Source organism: Eleutherodactylus coqui, chromosome 10 (assembly GCF_035609145.1).
Source record: "Eleutherodactylus coqui strain aEleCoq1 chromosome 10, aEleCoq1.hap1, whole genome shotgun sequence".
Lineage (NCBI taxonomy): Eukaryota > Metazoa > Chordata > Amphibia > Anura > Eleutherodactylidae > Eleutherodactylus > Eleutherodactylus coqui.
The window spans coordinates 29806151-29829476 of record NC_089846.1 but is presented as its reverse complement, the minus strand read 5'-3'; the positions used below and the strand labels follow the sequence as shown (position 1 = coordinate 29829476).

The 23326-nt window shown below is 44.6% G+C and overlaps 1 protein-coding gene across 2 annotated transcripts in view; it reads right to left on the bottom strand.

Annotated features, from left to right (window-relative positions):
• MAPKAP1 (MAPK associated protein 1) overlaps nt 1–23326 on the bottom strand; it is a 168784-nt gene that overhangs the window by 14923 nt on the left and 130535 nt on the right. For both annotated transcript variants that reach the window (XM_066580758.1, XM_066580759.1), the window contains exon 10: nt 12522–12659. In XM_066580758.1, the coding sequence (XP_066436855.1) occupies nt 12522–12659 (138 nt within the window). The remainder of the gene's footprint in view (nt 1–12521; nt 12660–23326) is intronic.

Genomic DNA, 23326 nt, shown 5'->3' with positions numbered 1-23326 from the left:
TCACCCTGACTATATAGGTGGCTTACCACTAACCGCCCGTCAAGACCTCAATACAGTCAGCACAAATACCTCATGTGGTAGGCCTCTTTTCCAGAGAGGAATGGGCATTCTGTCTTTTAGCTTGCCACCCAGTGCATGGTGTGTACCCATCTTATAGTGCCTTGATGAGTTGATTGCCCACACCTGTACTTGGCAGGTAACGACAGGTCCCACTGCCAGCCTACCAGTCGTTCCACAAAACATCCAGCCCTACCAGACTTAGTAAGAGTCCTACAAAGACTATGATCTGCTTAGGAAAGCACACTTCCTGGATTCTTTGTATCTCCTGGATGAGCTATACTTCTTGAATCTAATAAATGAACTTAGGCTGCTTTCACATCTGCACTGCGGATTGCAGGGAAAGGGGAATCCCCGTGACCGAACCCCAATGACTATAATAAGGTCTGCCTGCTTTCTGCCCAGCTGCCCAGTTTTTGGAAGGAACAAAAAGAACTGCATACAGCGCTTTTTCTCACAGTATTTTCAGCCATATCTGTGACTGGACTTCCAGACGGAAGGCACCCTAAATAAGGTTTCGCATAGTTCTGTTTCATTATGCAAAAGAATGATAGTTTGAAATCATATGATAACAATTTAATGTTAAATTTTATTCATTTCCATTTGTAGTAATTCTTCTTATTTTCAGTGTTTTATTTACCCCTACTCTTGTACTTTTATCTTTCTTTTTACCCTGCATATTGTTTCACCACTACTGTTTTTAGTGTTCACTCAGCTGTCTGATGAAGAGGTCTCTAAGCCTCGAAACGTCTTAATGCCATCACTTCAGTGCACCATCTCCACTGTATGTTCCCAGATCCCTAATCCTCTCTCTAAATCATTAAAAAACAATAATCATGACCATAATATGGGTAAAAGAACAGACACACTCTAAACATTTGCAAAGCCTAAGATGTTTGCACTGAACGCTACTTCCATTGCCGTCCGTAAGGGTGAAAAATTCAGCGAAGCTTTAAGACAATCAATGTTAGCAACACACAAAAAGGGTCAAGGATCAAATAGGGTCTGATGTTTTAAAATCCATTGGAGACCCCTCTGGCAATGCAGATGCAACGGCTCCAAGAACACATACTATATTTATTATTGCAATATATTTCCAGGCAGTGAATATAACAGCTGTTCTGTTTGATGCAACATGAAAGGATTCGGTTTGCAAAAGGGCACCTCTTATATTTACACGACAGCAATGTGCGAGAAACGTCTCAGTGTTCAGAGCATGGGATACAGTGGAAATGGGCCTGATGACAGGTACCTTGGTGTCACGTCAGTGACAGGGACATGCCGGGAAATCTAGTGACCTTTTACATACAGCTAATTAAAAAGAAATTACAGAGTGTTCTCTGTTCACTGGTGAGACACCAGAACAGCGGCTTTTACACATGAATAGTTTGACTCCTTCTAAAGCAGGTTTTCCCCCCTTATCGTTTTAACTCTACGGCTGCCAAGATGGAGGAGCGTGCACTGCTGTCCCTCATCCTTCCTGCGGTTAACACCGAGGCAGGACCAAGTGAGAGGTGGAGGGAAGAGATAATAAAAAAGTACAACAAGGCTGCGAGATGTGATAAGCAAGAGGGCACCAGAGACAAAGAAAGGAAATTTAGAGAAGGAGATGTAGATAGTAGCAGAACTGTGGCATCTGAGTGACGAGAAAAATGGACGCGTGAAAGGCGATCCTGAGAAAAAGTGTTATGTGAATATAAAGAAGGACATGCCGTAGACTACACGGCACGAAGGCTATTCATCAACCATAAAGAAGGCCGGCCAGAAGGGCATCTTCACTTGTAAAAAGATCATTTTCAACTTTTTTCGGGCTTGAAACCACCAAAAAAGTTTAGAGTCAGCTGAAAAGTAAACGATTAGTTTTCAGTGTTTTGCATGCAGTCTGCATTATTCCTAATGCTGCTTATCTGCTAGTTGTGACCTGTGAGTGCAGTTTAGAGACGGTGAATACAGGTAGTCTGAAACACTCCTCCGGTCTCATTATTGATTTGGGCTGCTGCAGCTCAGACTCTCTAGTTTGGCAACAGCGTAGAAACACAAGCTCACCAGAATGTCAGTGCGTAAAAAGATGATCATCAAGTAATTGCCACATACATACAGAGGAGCCTGAAGGTGGCCTTAAGTCCCATTTAAACACAAAGGTGATAGCTCAAAATTCGTTCAAAAGATAGGATAATGGACAGTTTGAGCGATGATTTTGCATAAGCTGCTAATGGTCACTAATGCCCATTAGTAGCTTATTAGCTTCATTTGCATGTAAAAGAGGCTCCCTTCGCTGTATGCAGATAACAGCAGGTGGTCTCTTATCTGCATACAGCCCCTTTGTTTTGCCATGGGACTGCAGGTGAGTACAATGTTATCAGCGCTCCTGTGGAGAATCAGAGCGTGCGGTCCCTGCTATCATCTCTCCGGCCAAAGGATGGATTTTAAACTCAACTAAAAATCATTGTGCGATAAGCAAACGATGGTAGCATTTGCACGCAATGACATTGTTTGAGCGAATTTTGAGCGATAATTGTTACGTGTAAATGGGGCTTTACTCATTGGCCTGCCGACTTGGATTTCAACATGCCCGATTCATTTGTTCTTAAGAAAGATAAGTCGTCAGCAGAGGTGTTTGGCAGCATCTTATTACCCTCTCCTTACTGGGAACACATACACGATCGGCCAAGTGTGCATGCATATAGGGGAGATCTGTTGACCAAATGATAGTAAGAGGGAGACTGAAGAGCTGCCTCAACGTTTAGTGTTGAAGGGTTGTCCGATCATATAAAAATATGGAACAATGTTTCAGTGGGCATTGTACAAGTAACTAACTAATCAATTACTTTTTTTTTTTTTACTGCAGCCTCTGTTGTACTCCAAGGTCACATGACCCAACAACTGCAGTGTTCAATGGTTGCAGCAAGATGTCCCATCTACCAATAAAGAGATCTTCTCTCCTGTGCCCCCTGCACCTTAAATGGAACGAGACAGTGGAGTATGTGCACAAACTGTGTGTTCCTCTCTACGGCGCAGGTGCACTGTAAGCCTTAGCTGTAAAAAGGAGCAGGTAGCTGTCACACTCCATCTAAGGTGTAGGGTGATTAGGGTAGAAGATCACGATTGGCAGAGAGGTCACCTTGCAGCAACCATTGAACACCAAAGTCTTCAAGTCATGCAATGCTGGGTTACACCATCGGTCAGAGGCCTGCCACTACAATGTGGGAGTGTACTGTTCATCCTGGGAAAACAGAATGCAGACATTCAGATACTGCCTCCCTGCTGACTGAGCTACAGACAGTGTAATACAGCATGAGAAGTAAGGGCAAAGAAGTGCAGGACAGTGAAGTGCAGGCAAAATGCTAGGCTTGCTACATTCTCCCCTTCCTTAAAATGGATTGCAAACAGCAGGGCAACAGGAAAATGGGGAAGACCACCTGAAAATCAGAACTTACAGACATGAGTGCAAACTGCAGCAAATGAGAGTGTAGGGAGAACTTGGTGTATTTTAGAAAACTTGTTGAAAACTTAGGTACGCTTTAAGATTCCAGTGACAATATGTCTAGATGTTAGTAGTCTTTCTTATAGAGTTCTGGCAAGCTAACAGAATGAAGCACCCTGTGGGACACGCTGTGGCCCCTTAACTGTTTTCCCTGCCCCAGCCACCTTGCAGCATGGCCCCATTCAAGTGGCGCAGTTCCCTAAAGAGCAAGAAAAACTTTGGGCATTACACAGTGCAAAATAGGTATTGCGGCTCCTTCACCCTCAGGGTATTTGGGGGTCCTAGAGGTTGCACTTCCAGTGATCATAAAGTGACTGCATATTCTAGCGATATGCCATGACTATCAGTTGGGAATGACCCTATAACCCTTCAGAGATGCTCTTTAGTGAGGTATCAATGTTAGGCAGCCCAATGAGTTATAGTGTAAGCTATCAGCAAAGCACTGCTTATATCAAGTCTAAATAGTAGGAGTTGGGAAAAGGAGTGGGAAACTGAACTTAAATACAGCCAAAATGTAAACTTTGCCGTTTGCCTCTAGCTTTTATTTCAGTTCACTTTGTAAATATTGGTTAAAGCTGCAGGAAACCTTCAGGCTTGGGTTTTACTGATGATTTGCTGCTCGGCTAGCTTCAATTTTGCAATTTGGCTTCCTTGTTCAGGATACCACAACACATTTTCCTTCTTCTCTCTCATTATTTATTTGGACATTCTCCAAACGTGCGTTGAGTTAATCTAACATTGCCGTCACATTATGACCAACTTGGCCCCCCTCAGTGTATTAACTGCTCGAACAGTCGCATTTTGAAAACTGATTAGCAAATATGGGGTTAATAACGCTCTTGGTACGAGGACAAAATAGTGCAAACCGTCTCCGGCTTTCAATCTGCTGCTATATTATTGCTTGCGTAGTTTTGTCGGGGAAGCTATTTTCCGTCCATGTATGATACACATCTGTGTGGCCATGCATCGCTTGGGTCTCACTACGCGTTGAAATGCGTACATATAGGAGTGTGTGCAATGAATGGCACAGAGACACTTCCATGGCAAGAGACATCAATCAACCTGTCAAACCCAGTGACAGCTACCGACAGAAGGCCCAGGTTAGAGGTTAAGGAAGAGAGAAGAAATGAAAGGGTCCCTACAGAACAAAGCTTCCAAGCCCCCACCTTCGAGGCACAGACAGAGGCAGGAGCCCCAGAAACCACCATCTTCATCAATCTTCTTGCTACCTCCCTCTGATCAGCCGTGCGGAAATGCAGAGTAGTAACTGGATGGGATAGGCAATACCGTCTGTACACTACACAAAGCTTGATGTCTATCAATAAGACACTTTAGTCTGATTTCTTTCACCGTACCAAGAACGGTCTAAAAGGAGACGTTTCTAAAAAAAATGAAAACCAATCTATTAAGTGGAGCAAACTTCGTTGTACAACAATCTACCCCAATACTAAAGGAAGAAAATGGCTGGAAAAATAAATTTATTCTAGATTCTACCTATATCTTGGGTCCGAAATGCTGTGGATTTTCCACAGCAAAATTAGCTGCATTTGCAATCCAAGTCTTGTAAATCGGATTTTAGCAAACCCGTTCACACGCCGTGGAGAAAAGCGTATACTGACCTGCGCTGAGCAATTTAAATCTAAAGCATGTCAATTTAGGCTGCGGATTTTCACAGTGGATTTTCACTTCTTCCAATGAAGGTGGAAAATCCGCAGTGAATCCGCATCAAAATCTGCACCCTTTGGTGGGGATTTGCCACTGCGGATTGGAAAAGTGTGACCATACCACCTAAGGGTATGTCTCCAAGGGGTGGACTTGTCGCAGATTTTCCATGCAGTCTTTCTATATGAAAAATCTGAAGCATCGGTAGTAGAACTAAGTGAAGGAGATTTTCAAAATGTCGTCCTCACTCTTCGGAAATTGACATGCGGTGCGGAAATGAAATCCACAGCATGTCAATAAAAGTACTAGATTTTTGGTGCGGATTCCACCTCTTCCAATGAGGGCGCGAATTCCACATCAAAAAGCGTGTAAAAATCCACCCCAAACGCTGCCGTTTTTGTTGTGGATTTTGCGCTGTGGATCTGTTGTGCAATGTCCGCTGTGGACCTTACACAGCAAACTCCGCCCCCAAGTGGACATATCATAACGGTGCTGTGGATTTATCAGTTGCAGAACATCTGCAGCTAATCACTAAGTGTGAAGGTACCCTAAGGCACTGTTCACATTTCGGTAGATTTGACAGAGGGGAAAAGTTGAAGATTACTGTTGTGGATTTTGCTGCAGGTTATTTTCAGCATGGGAAATTTGCTACAGAAATCTGCTCTCCAAATCTGCAAGTTTTCTGCATCAAATCTGCTGTTAAACTGGGCATACTACTTAAACTCTGCACTGCAAGTAAATTTCCATACTGATTTATTGCAGATTTTTTGAAAATGTCATCCACTTCGCTGCGACTCTAAATGTTGTGGATTTCCCGTACAGAGAATCCACACAGATGTGCTCCATGTGAACATGGCCTAGGGGTATGTTCACACAAGTATTGAAGATGGTATTTAAAGAAATACTGTCCACATTCTGCGTAGACTTTACCCTCTTAGTGACCACCAATACGCTTATTTACTGCGGGCACTAATGGGCTTTTGGGCTTTAAACCTGCGCATACATCTTTTTAACGAGGTGGCTTGGCTGACTAGGGTCCTGCTCTATCTGCTAGTAATGGAGAAATCTCAGATCCTGGCAGTTCAACCCCTTACATGCCACAAGCAATAGCAACTACAGCTTGTAAGCATATGAAAAGGGGAGGGGCTTCGACCCGGTGCCCCCTGCATACCTGTCCAGCGTCTTCTGCGAGCGCTGCGGATGTGCCCGCCGGCACTCATTCGCACATGTACAGTATCCACCGGCGCTGGGGGGTGATGTATATCCCGCAGTGCTCACTGCAGAAGTGCCACAGGATGGATGGCTTCCACTGACTTCAATAGAAGCCAGCCGTGCGTAACCCGCACAAAACCGCAGCATGCTGCGATTTCTTCTCTGCGAGCGAAAAATCGCAATCCGTTTCTGCTCATGGAGATGAAATGGAGTTTTGCCATTGAATGTTATGGAGCGGTATTTGCTGCAGAGTCCAGAGGCAGCCGCCCGCCACGGACTCCGCAATGCAAATACATCTGTGTGCAGGAGCCCTAACTGAGCCTACTAGACCCCGCCTCCCAGGGAGTCTAATTGGCTGTTGTAATAGGCTTAGTAGAAGGCACTACATAAGTAATGCAGTGTACTGTCCTAGCGATCACATCTTCAAATCTCCTTCAAGGACTTAAACATAACATCAAAAAGTTTATTTTAAAGGAAAACCAATTCAGTCAATAATAAAAATTCTCCACAAAACCGGTTTTAAATGGAGAAAATAAAAAAAATGTAAAACTCATAATAGATATTACCGCATTTATAAAGACCCAAACGATGAAAATATTTGGTCATTTACGTCACATGATGAACACCGTAAAAATAATTTTAAAAGGTAATGCCAGAATTGCTATTTTTGTTTGGTTTGCCTTCAAAAAATCTCTGAGCACTCAGTGCTCCATTCATTTCAATGGGAGCAACGGAAACACTCGAGCGGTTTGTCACTTGGGTACTCAATAGTCCCATTGAAAGTGAATGGAGCAATGGTGCACAACCAGTGCTCCATTCAGTCTCCTCCTCATTGCAAGGGGTGCAGCAAGTACACAGTAGGAGGACAGCGGACACAGAATCTCCGATCTTGAGACCAGTGGGGGTCTCAGCAGAGACCCACACTAATCAGAAAGTTATTCTCTATCCTGTAGACAGGAGATAACTTGATATTCTGGTACAATACCTTTAAGGCACATATTAGGCTGGTTACTAAGGAGTTAAATGAGCAGCCTGACAATTTATGCTACAAATTTTCACTACGGATTTCACTCTTTCAGAGTGTGAAATCCGCATCAAAATCCACACCAGCTGGAACGGATTTTTGGCTGCAGAAAATCCAGGAAATCTGTAATTTGTGAACCCCAATGGAGGAAATTACAAGGCCCACAGGACACCCGGCTTTCCACACACTCATCAAGCATGTAGGTCTCTGTCAGATAGGTAGAATGCTGCAGTGCACAGATTAGTAGCAGGACATCCAAGTTAAAGCATACCTTATGTTTTCAACAGGTTCTCCCTACCTACTACTGCTTGCACCCTTTTTCATATTTATAAGTTCTGATTTTCCAATGGTCTTCCCCATTTTTATGTTGTTCTGCTGTTTGCAATCCACTTTCAGGCAAGGGGCGTGTAAGAAGCCTAGCATTCTATCAGTAGTTCACTGTCCTGTACTTCTTTTCCCTCACTTCCAATACTGAATTGCTCTGTCTTTGGTTAAATCAACATGAAAGCAATATCTGAATGCCCACCCCTCTACCATCTCAGGATGATACACACACACACACAGTCTGCAGATCCGGCAGCCTGTGAGTGCAAAGAAGAAGCCCGCCAAGTTAGCCCCTCCCCACAGCATCCCAGCTACTACAGAAGCTCAGTACTTAACAACAGCGAATTGCTGAGAAACTGAAAGGGGGACCCCTAGTGGCAGCCACTTCAGACTTGATTTACAGTCGTAAAACAATAACATTTTTAACCAAAATATATTACAAGATTAAAGGGGGTGTCCAGTTGTATCGGATTAATGGCCTATCAGCAAAATAGGTTGATAATAGCATAGCAGGTTGAAAGGAGTCAGTTGCCAGGCACCCCTGCCAATCAGCTGTTCGCTGGGCCTGCGTGCTTGTGCATTGAGCCCAGCTTGCAGTGAAGTGAATGGGACATTCGCCTGCAATACCAAGCCTGGCCACGGCAGTGGGTACGGAGTTGTTCGCTTCCTGCGGAAATCAGCTCAGTGCACAAGCACACAGGTCCAGCAAACAGCCGATCGGCAGGAGTTCCGGGTGGCAGACCCCCACCGATCTATTAGCGATGGCCTATCCTGCTGATAGGCCATCAGTAGTTCCCAACCAGACAATCCCCTTTAATGAGTTACACACAGGCTAATTACATTAGCATAAGTTGTCAGAAAAGTTAGTGCACCTTTAAAGAGCAAGAAAGTGTTTGAAAAATAAAACTTAATTCATCACTTCCAACTGCAATCTACGGGGCTCCTTGGAACGGCTTTAAGACCGATGTCTCCTTAGAAGATTATGTGCTAATTTCTTCTGAATAATTAATCCTAATCCTATGGTAATATCCGGTAATGCAGCCACCTCTGCCTCCATACGCTCGGCATTTTCCTCCATCTTTACCTTCCGGCGGCAGGGTGACAGTATGAATAGATTTAGGCCAAGATAAAAGCTTTGTCTGATCTGCCACAGAATATATATGGTTCACTCTCCGTCAGGTTTGAAGCCGCATTATATATCTGCATGGCCCGGCGCTGCGGTGACGTAATTGAAAGGTCTCGGTAGCCGGGCTGTTAGATAAAACCTTTAACGCTAGGCCATCTTTTTTGGGAAATAAAGTCATTATGTAGCACTTTCAATTCCACTCTATTTCCAAGGCAGATAGCCCTGCCTGTCAGCTTCACAGAGGGAATCACTGAAAATGCTGATTGATTTACTCAGGAGAGAGAAACTGGTAGGGCACATAATAGTGTGAGTTTAGAAGGCTAATGTTTCAACACCAGTCATTCCGGGGTCGGTAGACTGATACAATCACATTATCGCCATATACTCTCAACGACTCCTATCCTTATACTGTCTCTGCGGACTATGACGAGATACGTGCGCTCTGATATTAAGGATGAGTAAATGCAGGGAAGGCATGAATATATGCACACCCCCCTATTGTACATCATGTATCGAAATACCAACCTACCTGTGCGGATATTAAATTGGCCGGGGCGCCTTTTGCTAGGGCTTGAGTTTGCAAGGTAATAAAGACCCCATTTTTCAAGGTTACGGCAAAATAATAAGGTTCAAACGCATAATCGAAATGGCGAGGTATCTGTCTGGGAGCGCCGGTGACCTTGGGAGAGAAGGTGAAACCAATGTGGCCGCCATATGAGCGGAATAGAAAAGAGTTCCGATGGCGGAAGCTAGCAGCCATCTCTTAGCGGGCTGACATCTTCATTCTGACAGCCATACACTTGACCCTGCTCTGCCTGCGTGCATAAGTACAATTTATAATATCTTCCTGCACTAGATAGGCTGAGCTTGTGTTACCAGAGATAAAACACAGAAAAGAGGATATATTGCACAAGTCTCGGGCTCTTATCTATTCCCAATCCTCTGCTTCTCCCTCATAATTCATTCAAGGAGGACCCCAGGAATCATTTTTTTGATGTAAGCCATGCAGGGAGACATATATCACAGACTGATAAGAATCGCACTCAAAACTTGTGGAGACGGTGACCCCCCTCCTTAGCGAGAAGAAACAGGGAAGAGACTGAAGGAAGCAACAAAGTTAATGGGGTTTCTTGGAGTAAGTAAGTGTAATAACCCCCAAAAGCGGCTGTGTCATTGTTCATGTGGCTCCGTTGTATTATATCATGTTTGGTTTTGCACAAGTCGGTAGTACACATGGGTTTATGAAATGATGTAGTATACGTTACGATGGAAAAGTGGCCGCTTTCTCACCTTTGAGAAGTCTGTATTCCTGTTTCCCTGCATGTGCACTGTAAATGTCAGAAGCCTCCTTTACCCTCATAACAACTATCTTGTGTAATGAGAGGAGGGGGATGCAGCTGCAGGTTCTCTCTTTGTGACTGTATGCTGTGGGAAGGGAGTGGAGCAAAACTATGGAGACGTGTGTTTGGCTGTTACAAGGGCCAACTATTGGGTGGAAAAATCGGTCAAATGAGCGATTTTGATAGATAGTCGTCTAATGTAAAAGCAGGACCCAACAGGGTACCCAGCGAGAAATAAGCTCATTAGTCGCTTCATTTTAGCTCACTGAAACGAAGTGACTAATGAGAAACTTCTCTCTCGGAGTAAACAGGAGTCATTTATTTAAGAATGACTGCCTGTTCACAGTCAATGGAGATGGACGTCTGGAAGAGATCTCCAACTCACTCTGCAGCCATTCATTGAACGACTGTCATTCATGCGTTTCGTTTTAGGATCACCCTACGGCTTAGTTCACATCCGCCTTGAAGACGCCGTTCATAGCCTTTGTCACATTTTCTGGAAAAAACTGAGCAGCGTGCAGTGTTATTTTTAATGGTAAAATTACAGAAGCCAAGGCACTCATTTTAAGTCAAAGGGTTCGGTCGGGCTCGGTTTTTGTTCGTCATGTGACGAATTCGGCACTCGTTCTGTTTTTTCTATTCCTATGTTGAAAAAAAATGGAAGTGATAATGCAGATGTGAAATTTAAAACTTGTTCATACGGTGTATTTTCAATGGCTTTCGTCATGGAATTGTCACGTGACAGTCAGCACACGGTCAAGTATTTGCCAGGACACCTTCGTTTCTGTGGATTCTATCCTGATTAGTTAGGGTTAACATCTCCTGTGTGTACTAGTCCAGGTTAATAATGATTGACATTTCTGTGAGCCAATCGGATTCTTCCTCTTCCCTATATAATCCAGCTCTTCCTGGCTAGCAGTTGCTGGTTATTTTCAGTGTTTCCTGAGCAGTCAGCCTGCTCAGAGCTCCTGTGTGTCTGACGCCTGTGATCGGGTTTGTTCCCTGTTTTTGTATCTGTTGTTTGTCTGGTATTCTAGTTAGGCCTCCTGCACACAGGCAGAAATTCCGCGGCGGGATTTCCCGTAGAATTTCAACCCATGCATGCTGCCATAGGATTGCATTAGATAATGCAATCCTATGCAGAAAGACGCGATTTGACCGCATGAAAACTCGCATGGTAAACAAATCATGGCATGTCCTATTTCTGTGCGAGCCTTGCAGAGGCCTGCACAGAAATGTCACTGGTGACGTGCCGGATCTGCACTATGCACGTGCGGCTGTGCGCTAGCCGGTACATCACAGTGCAGAGAGAGAAGACGTTGAACAGGTGAGTATAAGCTCAATACCGGGGCATGGGTCGCATCCCGCTGCAAGAATTCTCGCAGCGGGATCCGACCTGGCTGTGTGCAGGTGGCCATATTGTCTGTCTCTGTCTTGTTCCTTGGTTGCCAGCACTCTGGTTCCCCTCGGACCCCCTGTCAGTCCTTATGGAAGTGGGGTCGTCCCTTTCGGGACGAGTGCTCCGTCACGAGGTAGGTTCAGTCTGAAAGGTTCTGAGTGCCCCACTCTGTCAGTTTCCTCACTTTTCTGTTCATCCTGCGTCTAGCCACCCGTATAGCTAGTTTTCACGTCCGGACTGTCTGCGCTCGTACCAGGTTTTTGTTGGCAGTCCAGGACGGACGTAACGGGAATTACACATAAAAGCGGCATCACATTGTTTTTAATGAAGATTCACATTAGTTCATAAAGTGCAGATTTTTAAAAAGGCTTCTATTGGAATCTGCGACAGAAGTTTGCCCGTGAGAACGCACCCAAACTTGTTCACCCGTCGGAAAGTTATGTGGTTTCCATGTCGCATAAAAGCGCCATTCATATAAAGCTTATGAGGTGCCTTTTTCTGCACATGGCTTTTGAAATCTGCATTATGGGGAAAAAAAATAGTAGTGACGAGTCCCTACTTGACATGGAACTCGTGTCGGCACATCCACAATCGTATGCGGATCGGCCCCATTCAATCGGACTGATCCGCAGTACCTGTAAATGCACATCTGCGGTAAAAATCCTCCAAAACGCCTTTAGCATTTTACAAATTCATGTAGCATTTTTCTGATGCGGATTATACCATGTGAATATGCCCTAAGGGTGCTGAGCATAGCGATAGCATTGCGACAGAGCCCACTCCCCTAGATTTGGGATTGAGAATCCTAATCCCAGGTTATTAACCTCATCATACAAGTATACACGTGTGTTGTTGCATTCTTGTATGATGATCCGCTGATATCCGTCACTTACTTGGACTTTTTTCTTCTGCAAGGTCACACGCACAAAGCAAGTCTGAATCAATGGAGATCGGCTTCTGCTTAATCCAAAATTTTGTGCTAGTCTTCTGATTTGTCACTGGGTCAATCTCGACCTTCTCACCGGAGATTCCTGCAGAGAAGAAGTAAATGCATTTCATTTAATACCACAGCCAGAGGGATGATGGGAAGCTGTGAGTTGACCAGGCTTGGAAGGTTACATAGTAGCAGAAATGTTCCTGCTTGCAGGCTTCACATATAAACCTCGCACCGTTTTCTATCACTACATTTAATCATGTCCTTATACTCAACATAACAGATTTCAAAAAGTTACTTCAATTCAAAAAGTCCACAAGAGATCTTGTTGGGGGTCGACGGTCATTTTTATGTTTTATTACAATGCTTCTGTTCACCTTTCTTTTACACCGGCGTGGAATGAAATCATAGATCGATAGTTGCCTAGAGCCACCTCATCGAACTCAATACATTTTGAGACAGATTTACTTAGACCGACGTTTTATATGCTTGTCCATGTGAAGACTGTGCTGGTATGAAGTGCACCAAATGCATTAAAGGGGTTCTCCAGTTGTAAGCTATAGCTGTTAATTAGCTGGGATCCATAGTCCAGGATCCCCGATGATCTGCACTCAATACACTGAGCTGATTTCTGCAGGTAGCGGACAGCTCTGTTCTCAATGCAGTGGTCAGGCTTGGTATTGCAGGCCATTCACTTCAGTGCAAACTTTGCCTGTAATTCCAAGCATGGCCACAGCAGTGGGAATGGAGTTGTCTGCTTCCAGCAGAAATCAGCTTAGTGTATTGAGTGCATCATCCCGGAACGCATCTGATAGACTTTACCAGTTATCCACAGTCAATCTTGGGATAACCCTTTTCTACACCAGTTTTCTGGAGTAATCTCTTAATTAGATCTGCCCCTGTGTCTTTAATACACTCCTTTGCTCCCCCTAGTGACAGTTTTAGTTATGGAATTGCATTGCTAGAAAAGTAGTGTTGGGCTAAGCATTTCTCCTACAATGGGACTGACTCCTTTCTGGCAGGTCGCAGGCAAATCACAGTCACACGGGACTTGCATTGCAATGTATGATGGCATAGTCACGTGCGATTTGCAACCAAAAGTCCAACAATTTGGCATTTTTTGTGACCGTTGTGACGTGATCATGTAATGTCGCAACGCAACCCCAGATGTGATGCACTGCGATCGTCATGTTGTGTGAGCAAAGCTACCATGTAGACCTAACCTTATGGAACAGGCTAGTCATCAGCTTCCTCTGCAGGCCCTTATAGAAGGATACAAATGCAGTTTATGGCAGCCTGTACTCTGCAAATGGAATCATCCCAACGTGCAATAAAGTCAGTGTGACATTACCTATGAGAACGCCATTCACAGACTGCAAGCAGTCATAATCTGCACAGGTATTATAATAATGGATTTAGAAGGAAATTTGTTGTTTGCTCCATCATCAAAATAGAATGAGTCAAAGACTAAAACCGATAACAGAGAACAATAGTATTCATGCACAAACGATCCTAAGAATAAAGACAAGTCCCTGAAAAGTGATGAAATCCTACAGTAGCTTCTTATATAAAAGTCCACCCCTCCATCTTCCTATTCTATCCGCCTCCAGTAATGGCTAGGAACCCATAACTCCCCCCCTATGTACTATAACATGACTGTTTCGTCAGCGGCGCATCGCCAGCCCGAGACTTGCCAAGAGCCGGTAATGCATTGTTGACCTCTCTGGCAGTGAAGCTGTTAAGCCGTGTTCACTTGATGGTCTCAGTCAGGTTCCTCCACGGGTAAGAAAATAAGGCAAGATACCAAATTCTTCCAGATGTACAGATGATGCCGGAGGTTTGAACCTAGAGTGATTTTTCGACAGTAGCCGAATATAAACCAGCAGTGACACCTAAAGTGGCCGCTGATTTATAGCCGCAGTGAGTTTGGGCCTGCGTCCCCATGAATATTAGCACTACAAATCTGGGCCCATTTAGCAGAGAGAGCCTGGTACATACATCACCGGCTCCTGCTCCTAGCCAAGGTCACCCTCAAAGCCATCAATCTTTCCAGCAAGGGGCAAGTGGGCCAGGCATGGAGTTGTGCAATGGGAGAAAGCAGCCGCTCCAGTCTCTCTCATCTGCCTTCTTATCATGTAAAGAGCGTGCAAACCTCTATTATATTTATCTGCCGGATGGTCCTGCATCCTCCATCCATTACTGCCTGCATGAGAAAAGACCCTGAATGCATGGGCAAGAGTTTTTATTGTCCGCTGCACAAAATACACATAAAACAGTGTATAAAATAGTCACACATTTACTATCATGGAGCCTGAAAATGCTACTTTATAAGTGGTGAGGTGTAGATTCCAATAAACATGCCAAGTACAGCTTAAGAATTGAAGAATAACCTTATTGTTTAGGGTTGGGGTATCAATAAATACCCCGTCATCCTTGCCTGTCAATACGTCTAAAATTACAGTGTCCTGGCTATGAAGGTCTATGGGAAAGCCGACAACCATATCCACTATTACAGCTCTTAATAGAGTTGTCAGTCGGCTTTCCCTACTTCAAATCTGGCTTGTGTATGGCGCATGTGAGGCTCAGTGCATGTTTGCAAATAATTGCAATCCATCCACGAAAAACATTTTCCCATCCGTGTGCAGATCCGTGTGTCATAAGTATGCAGTCTGTGTATCCGTTTTTCAGGTATGCAAAAAAAAAAAAACTAAAATAGACCCAATTTGTTTTTTTCCGTATTCCCATTGACTTGAATGGGTGAATCTCGTTCGTGAATCGCATTGAAATAGCATGTTTTTTTTCCATGCAGTCTGTGTGTCTGAGGGGTGTCTTGCCATAGTGATTAATACAGGGTCGTACGCTGTCCGTGGCTGTACGGCAGCTCACGGCAGGTCTGCTGCTGGAGGTCTGCGCCCCAGGGTGGCCACTGATTAGCATATGAGATAGGGCACAGTACTAGCCCCTCCTATGCATAGCACCGCTGTATCTCGATAAACAATGAAGGGGGGAGTGCCACGGCCTCTTCGCCCTGAAGATTTGGTTGTTCCAAGGGGTTGGACCTTCACTGATCAAACAGGAGTGACCTTTCCTTGGCAAAAACCAAACAAGTCACTCTTGCTTTGGAGTCCACTTGAGGCTTGTCCATTATGTGACTTCAGCTGCCCTGGCTATATAGCAGCTATATAGTAGTCCCAGAGGGTAGTCACTGGAGGTCTATGCTTAACAAGAAGAGGCTGTTCAACGCAGACAACAGCTTTAAGGAGACCTCTTCTCATCCATGGAGAAGAACGATGAAACAAAAATTGTGAACTCTGAAGAAATCCTATCTCCGGGAGTCCAACCTTAGCTGACTTGACAAGTCTTACAATGAAGACGATAATTATTAACACTTTCCAATCCACTGTCTGACCTCTGAAGTCATTATGATTTAAGGCTGTACAGCTCCGATGTTGGAAGATATCCGTCGGGGTTCTCTTACTGTATATTGCCAGCCTCTCTGCTGTCGGAGCTTATCCAACGTGTCGCCTCATGCAGTACTGGCTTTAGCCAGCATATAGCGCCATTGTATAACGGCAGAAGAGGAGTAAGCCCCCTAGGAAAACCAGGATACAAATTGGATTGGAAAGGGTTAATAATAATGCTACTTTTCATGATCTGACTTGCTCAAGATCGGTGAGACAGCAGACTTTCTAGACTACTAGAAAACTTGTCCAGCATTTCCAGCAGACCTCAGTCTGTGGGAGTCCATTCATTCTGTACTGCATATTCTTTCCTCCATGCAGCTTGTGCCGGCCGAGTGTGATCAATAGACCCGCTGGCTGGGAATCAATAGCTCTTGGGAAGTAGATTTCCCAGATATAATTGTCTGTGCTGTGTGACAGACGGCCTATAGCAGCCGATACCTGCAGGTATTTACAGCCTAAAGTCACTATTTAGCTAGAAATAGCTTTTCTACATTGTTGCAAATAGTATCATGTAATCAATATCATGGGAACTGCAGAGCCACGACTCGCACAGGTCACGGAGGGGAGTGTAACACATTTTAGTACCACATTTCCCCCATTAAATAGTTCGCCAGCTGTTGTGGAACTACAACTAAAGAAAAAAATGAATGGTGTAGGAAATCGCAAGACAATGCGGGTTGCAAGCTTGTGTTTATTAACCGATGCCTCGTATTTATTGTAACTTTTACATAAAACGTTCTGGCTTTAACACTCAACGACTAGAGATGAGCGAGTATACTCGCTAAGGCACATTACTCGAGCGAGTAGTGCCTTAGCCGAGTATCTCCCCGCTCGTCTCTGAAGATTCCGGCGGCGGGCGGGGAGCGGCGGGGGAGAGCGGAGAGGAACGAAGGGGATATCTCTCTCCCTCTCTCCCCGCGCAACTCACCTGTCACCCGCGCCAGCGCCCGAATCTTTAAAGACGAGCGGGGAGATACTCGGCTAAGGCACTACTCGCTCGAGTAATGTGCCTTAGCGAGTATACTCACTCATCTCTATCAACGATGTATTGTTCGCACAAGCCAATGATCAGAGTTCACTTGCTCCCTTGCGCCCCCTGTCTATCCAGGCAGATACATTGTTGCCTCGTTCACTGTACAAGTAAACAAATTATCGTTGATCGTTCCTTTGCTGCTGTGTTTACACTGAATGATTCATTCATTTTTGCTCATTTAAACGATTTTTGGAACGATAAAAGTCGCCTTATTGCATTTTTAACTCCTTGGTGACATAACTAGTTTTAGCTTTAAGAATCAGCAAGTTCTTTCTCCTTTTGTGTTCCAGCGGTCATAACTTTTTAATTTTTTTTCAATCTAGCTATATAAGATCTTGTATTTTGCAGGACAAGTTTTAGGTTTTATAGCAACCAAAGTTTTTATTGGTACTATCTTAAGGAATGTACTTCGCTTTAATTAATTTCTATTCCCGTTTTTGGGGAAGCAAGATGAACAGAAAACGGCTATTTTGGCATGTTTTTTTTATTTGTTTCTAATGGAATGTGCTGGATAAATAATGTAATATTTTATAGAAGAGGTTGCTATGGATGTCGAGATACCAATTATGTGTATTTTTTATTCTTTTATGTTTTCAATAGCAAAGCCTTGTGTAAGGTAGAAAACAAAGTTTTACATTTCGTTCCCTGTAAAAGCACTTTGAAGCCATGGTCAGATATGACTGCAGCATCTGTGGGGTTAAAAGGTGTAGAAGAGTGATTAGATGAGCAAGGTTTCAGAATTTCACTCCTTTTTTTTTTTAGAGAAAAAAAACCCATATGTGACAATCGGAGAGCAAATATGCTCTCTGATTGATGAAGAGGTAATGATATGAACAAAAGTTTATGTTACTCCCCTCCTGGGATAGAGAGATATACAGGAGAATCAGAAATCTTCTATGCTGCCTGCTTGCACCCCCTCCTTCTCCGCTCTGCACACACTAACTGAAAAGTGACAGCTATGAATTCAGTAATCTTGACCATACCTCAAACAGCTGTTGCTCTGGTTCTGCCATTGCTCCTCAAATGCTTTTGGTGTCCTTTTAAAGCCAAGAATTCAAAAGGCATGTTTTCAGCACTGATAGAACCAGAGCTACAGCCATTTAAATTGGTACAAGCTCTGTTTATCCAAAACTATAATGTCCTTTTCCTGCACAACAAACACAGCTCCTTCTAAACTGTAGGTGGGGGTTAAAGGGAAACTATCTTCACCTCGGAGCCCGACTAACTACATTATGGTGCTCAAAGTTGAGGGGACAGGGTTCTTAGTGCTGCTTTTTATAGTCACTGGTTCCGCTTTTCCAGCGTTGTGATCCCAAGAAATCAGTGTGTGTACACAGCTCAACTCTTTTCCCAAGGCTGTGTGAGCACTCTCCCCCTATTGAGATGAATGAGAGAGTTTGCACACACAGCCTTGTGAAAAAAGTCTAGCTCTTTACATGCGCTGATTTCTCGTGGGCATAGCAAAAATAAAAAGCAGCTCTCTGGACCCCACCCCCCCTCATTTTTGAGCTCTATAACATAGCTTATGGGGCTCAAAGATGACAGATGCCCTTTAAAATTCTGGAAAAGCCCAGCGTGTCTCCACTGCTGTGTTCCACTTGTAAGGTACATGGTAGTCCGCTGCATTGAATAGTAGTGTCATTAATAGGCTACAAACCCACATGGTGTACCTGTGTAGCTAACACACTTTATATGCCTTACCTATGTGCAAGTATAATATTAATCAGCCACCCCCTTCCTCAAATTTGTGGTGGTTGTTCATCAATATTTATCTATAGGTGAGGCAATATTTGGCCCTGGTGGAGGACCACTGACAGGTCTCCGCGATTAGCCCATCTAATAAATCGCTAGGATTCTCTGCTCGTGGACGTCGGACTGCGCTTTCCATAGTTAGCCTATGGAAAGCGTTCACTGCGTTACCCGAGGCCGGATTATCGCCACGGATAACGCAGTGACATATCGCCCGTGGACAGGCAGTCTTATGTGCCAATTTGCAACTCAGAACTGATAAGGTTTTCTTCTACAGGTGCTGAAGTGGTGCGAGGTCTGATAATGGTCCCAGTGGAATGCAGAAGTTCCTTTACTTGAAAGGCCGCACACCAAGGGAGACGTTCGATAAGATGAAAAAGGTTTATGCGGAGGATTCCCCATCATATGATGTAGTCAAGAACTAGTATTGTCAATTTAAATGTGGTCGGACTTCGGTGGAAACGGCTCCATTTCCAGGGTAACCGCACTCCGCTATCTATGAACACACCATCCAGCAAGTGGAGTCTGCCATTTTGGAAAATCGCCACGAAATCATTCGTGACCTAGCCTAAAATGTCATGATTACTGTGGGGTCCGTGGAAAAAAAATCATCCAAGACCATCTTCATATGCATAAGGTATCCGCTTGCTGGGTTCCCCCAGCTGCTCATACCTTTCCAGAAGCAGGAACGAGTCGAGTGCTCCCAGGCTCTTTGACGATGTGCCATGGAGACCAAGAGGACTTTTTCAACAGACTGATCACACAGGATGAAAGCTGCGTCCATCTCTACGATCCGAAGACTGAAGTGCAGTCAATGCATTGGAAGCATCTGGACTCACCGCCTCCAAAGAAGGCCCGTGCTCAACCCACAGCAGGTAAGGTCATGCTCACAGTCTTTTGGGACCAGCACAGAGGAGTCTTGATGGATTTCCCAGTTACCACGATTACTGGGGCATATTATGCTTCACTGCTGCGGAAATTGCAGGAGGCCATCAAAACCAAGAGACGTGGCATGCTCACGAAAGGTGTCTGCCTTCTGCAAGTCAATGCCTCAGTTCATAACTCACATGCTACCCAGATGGAAGCTCGCTGCTGCGGGTATGAAATTCTACCACATCCCCCTTATTCACCCGTCCTCGCACCATCGGACTTCCACCTCTTTCCAACAATGAAGTCATTTTTGAAGGGCAAGCATTTTCCAGATGATGAGACTCTGATTTCCGAAGTCACAACGTGGCTTTTGGAACAACCTGTCGACTTCAACAAGTGAGGTGTTTAGAGTTACATAAAGAGATGGTAGAAATGTGTCCCTAGGTGGCACCTATGTAGAGAAAGACTAATAACTGTGCCAAGTTTCGTTGCTCTCTGTCCACAGAAAGTGGGTCAGAGGAAATGTTTAATGAACGCCCCTCGTATATGATACTGTGTGTGTGAACATACCCTAAGCAAAGAAATGTCATCACCAGGGGAAGGGTAAATGCAGCATTACTTTGCACCGATAGATGGTATATTGATAGAATATGCCATAGGTGTCTCACTAGTGATGGTCCAGCTGCTGGGAAACCCACTAACTCCTAGAATGAAAGGCCTACTAAGTTCTACATGCCATTTGGCTCCGGTTTGCTGAGCTCGATGTCACTTGGCACAGCCTGGGTCAGAAGGAGTAAAGTTTCTCCTTAGGGAGAGCACCTAGGAGGTATGAGGAGGCTTAGAAGGCCGTGCATGCTCATCTGGGAAATGTATGTAAATGAGAAGATGGAACAATGCCTCTACAGCGCCATCTATTAGAATGTATCATTCCTGCAAGTCAATGTCAGAATTATTAGCTGGTCTTGTAACAATTAGTGGGAATAAAAGCCAAAAAGTCTTCTCCAGAAGGAAAAGATAGCCATGTACAGATAGTTTTCCTCATTAGTGTACAGTAATTTGCTGGCTGGCCAGGTGAGAGGCCACCGATGTGGGTCAGAAGGGGTAAAGTTCCTCCTCAGGGAGACCACCTAGAAGGTGGGAGGAGACTTATAAAGTCATGCATGTTCCTCTGGGAAATGTATGTAAATAGGAAGGTAGAACTGTCACTCAGACTCCCATCCCACAACTGCTAAACTAGTAGGTACCAAACGCACTCCCAAAACAGACCCTCAATCTCCAGGTGGGCCTAAACTATATGAAAATGGAATACGCCGAGGTATTACTCTTCCTTAAGTCCTTTTAATTTGCTACTGAACGTAAGACAACAGCAAGACATTAGACACTAATAAAAATATATAAGATCATATAGGCAAAAAAATATAGCCATATGCTGCTGTCTATTTAATGGAAAATAAAGACGTATGTGCCGCTAATAACGTGGATATAGCAAATGGAAATTAATCCATATTTACAAATAATAGAGCACAACTAACACAAATGAGCAAAAAAAAAACAGCCACGCTTGCAACATGTCCTGTAAAAAATCAGACTCTGATTACTTACAATTGCTGAGGTGCAAAAATCTCTTCCAGGTACATTAGGGATGTGACACCAACCATGCAAGTATTTTCTTTTGAGTCCTGAATAGTATCCTAAAAGTTAACTCTGCCAATAGTTCCTCAAGTGTAAGGCCTCCTGCCCACGGACGGAAAAGTCCCTGCTGGCGTTCACGGAAAAATGCGCTTTTTACCGCGGTCTCCATTAATACTATACTAATGGAGACCTCCCGACGCAGAATAATGCGGTAAAATAGAACATGCCACTATTATTTTCCCACGGCGTAAATCTGTGGGAGAATCCTGTATGTGAGGACTGAGCCATTAGGTTTAATAGAAACCAATAGCTATGGTATTCCGCCGCGGGGAACGCGGCATAAAACCGTCCGTGGGCATTAGCCCTAAGTTTACTTGCAGTATAGCATCTGATTCATTTATTAGTTTGGGCTCAGATGGTCAAGAAGGCTGCTGCCATCTTTAGACTACCTACCATAATGGTCCATAGTACACTGGTAGTAATAGGAATACCAATGTACTATACCTGCTGTGGATGTGTGGCTAAGCTCTATGGCAGGGGTGTCAAACTCATTTTCACCGAGGGCCACATCAGGCTTATGGGGACCTTCAAAGGGCCGATGGTAAGACAGTACAGTTCACACCAGCGTATTTGCGTACATAATATGCAGTGAATAGAAACCATTGATCTCAGTAATTTCATTCATATGATGCATATTTTCACACAGCAGGACCTACTACGCACCCCAATAGGCCATTGAAGTGAATACGTGGCGAATGCACAGGAAACCGATGTATTCACTGCATATTTGCGCACCATTTCAGTGGGCCCATCTGCGTTCTTTTCTGCATGCCCAAATACGTAAGCATAAGCGGTTTTTGATTGCGCAAATACATAGCGTATTTGTGCGACCAAAATGCAATTACACCCGTGTGAACGAGCCCTAATAGTGACCCCTATAGTGGTCGCAGTAGTCATAGTGACCCCTATAGTGGTCGCAGTAATAATAGTGACTCTCATAGTGGCCCCAGTAAAAATATTGCCCCCCACAGTGGTCCAATTAGTAATAGCGATCCCCGCAGTGGCCCCAGTAGTAACAGGGTACCCCACAGTAATATTAACCTCCTCCCAGCAGCAATATAACCCCCCCCCCCCCAACCAGCAGCAATATTAACCCCTTCCCCCGCACCAATATTAAAGGGGTTGTCCCGCGGCAGCAAGTGGGGCTCAGCACTTCTGTATGGCCATATTAATGCACTTTGTAATGTACATTGTGCATTAATTATGAGCCATACAGAAGTTATCAAAAGTTTTTCACTTACCTGTCCCGTTGCTGGCGTCCTCGTCTCCATGGTTGCCGTCTAATTTTCGCCGTCTAATGGCCAAATTAGACGCGCTTGCGCAGTCCGGGTCTTCTTATCTTCTCAATGGGGCTCCGTGTAGCTCCGCCCCATCACGTGCCGATTCCAGCCAATCAGGAGGCTGGAATCGGCAATGGACCGCACAGAAGCCCTGCGGTCCACGGAGGGAGAAGATGCTGGCGGCCATCTTCACAGGGTAAGTAAGAAGTCACCGGAGCGCGGGGATTCAGGTAAGCGCTGTCCGGTGATCTTTTTTAACCCCTGCATCGGGGTTGTCTCGCGCCGAACGGGGGGGGGGGTTGAAAAAAAAAAAACCCGTCTCGGCGCGGGACAACCCCTTTAACCCCCTCCCAGCAACAGTATTAACCCCCACCCACCCAGCAGCAATATTAACCCCCTCCCAGCAATATTAACCCCCACCAGCAATATTACCACCCCACCCCCGCAGCAATATTAACCCTCTCCCAGCAGCAATATTAACCCCCCATCCCCTTCCCAACCCGGCAGCAATATTAACCCCCTGCCAGCAGCAATATTAACCCCCCACCGAGCAACAATATTATTCCCCCACACCCAGCAACAATATTAACCCTCCCAGCAATATTAACCCCTCTCCCAAAAAAATCTTAACCCCCTCCCAGCAACAGTATTAACCCCCTGCCAGCAGCAATATTAA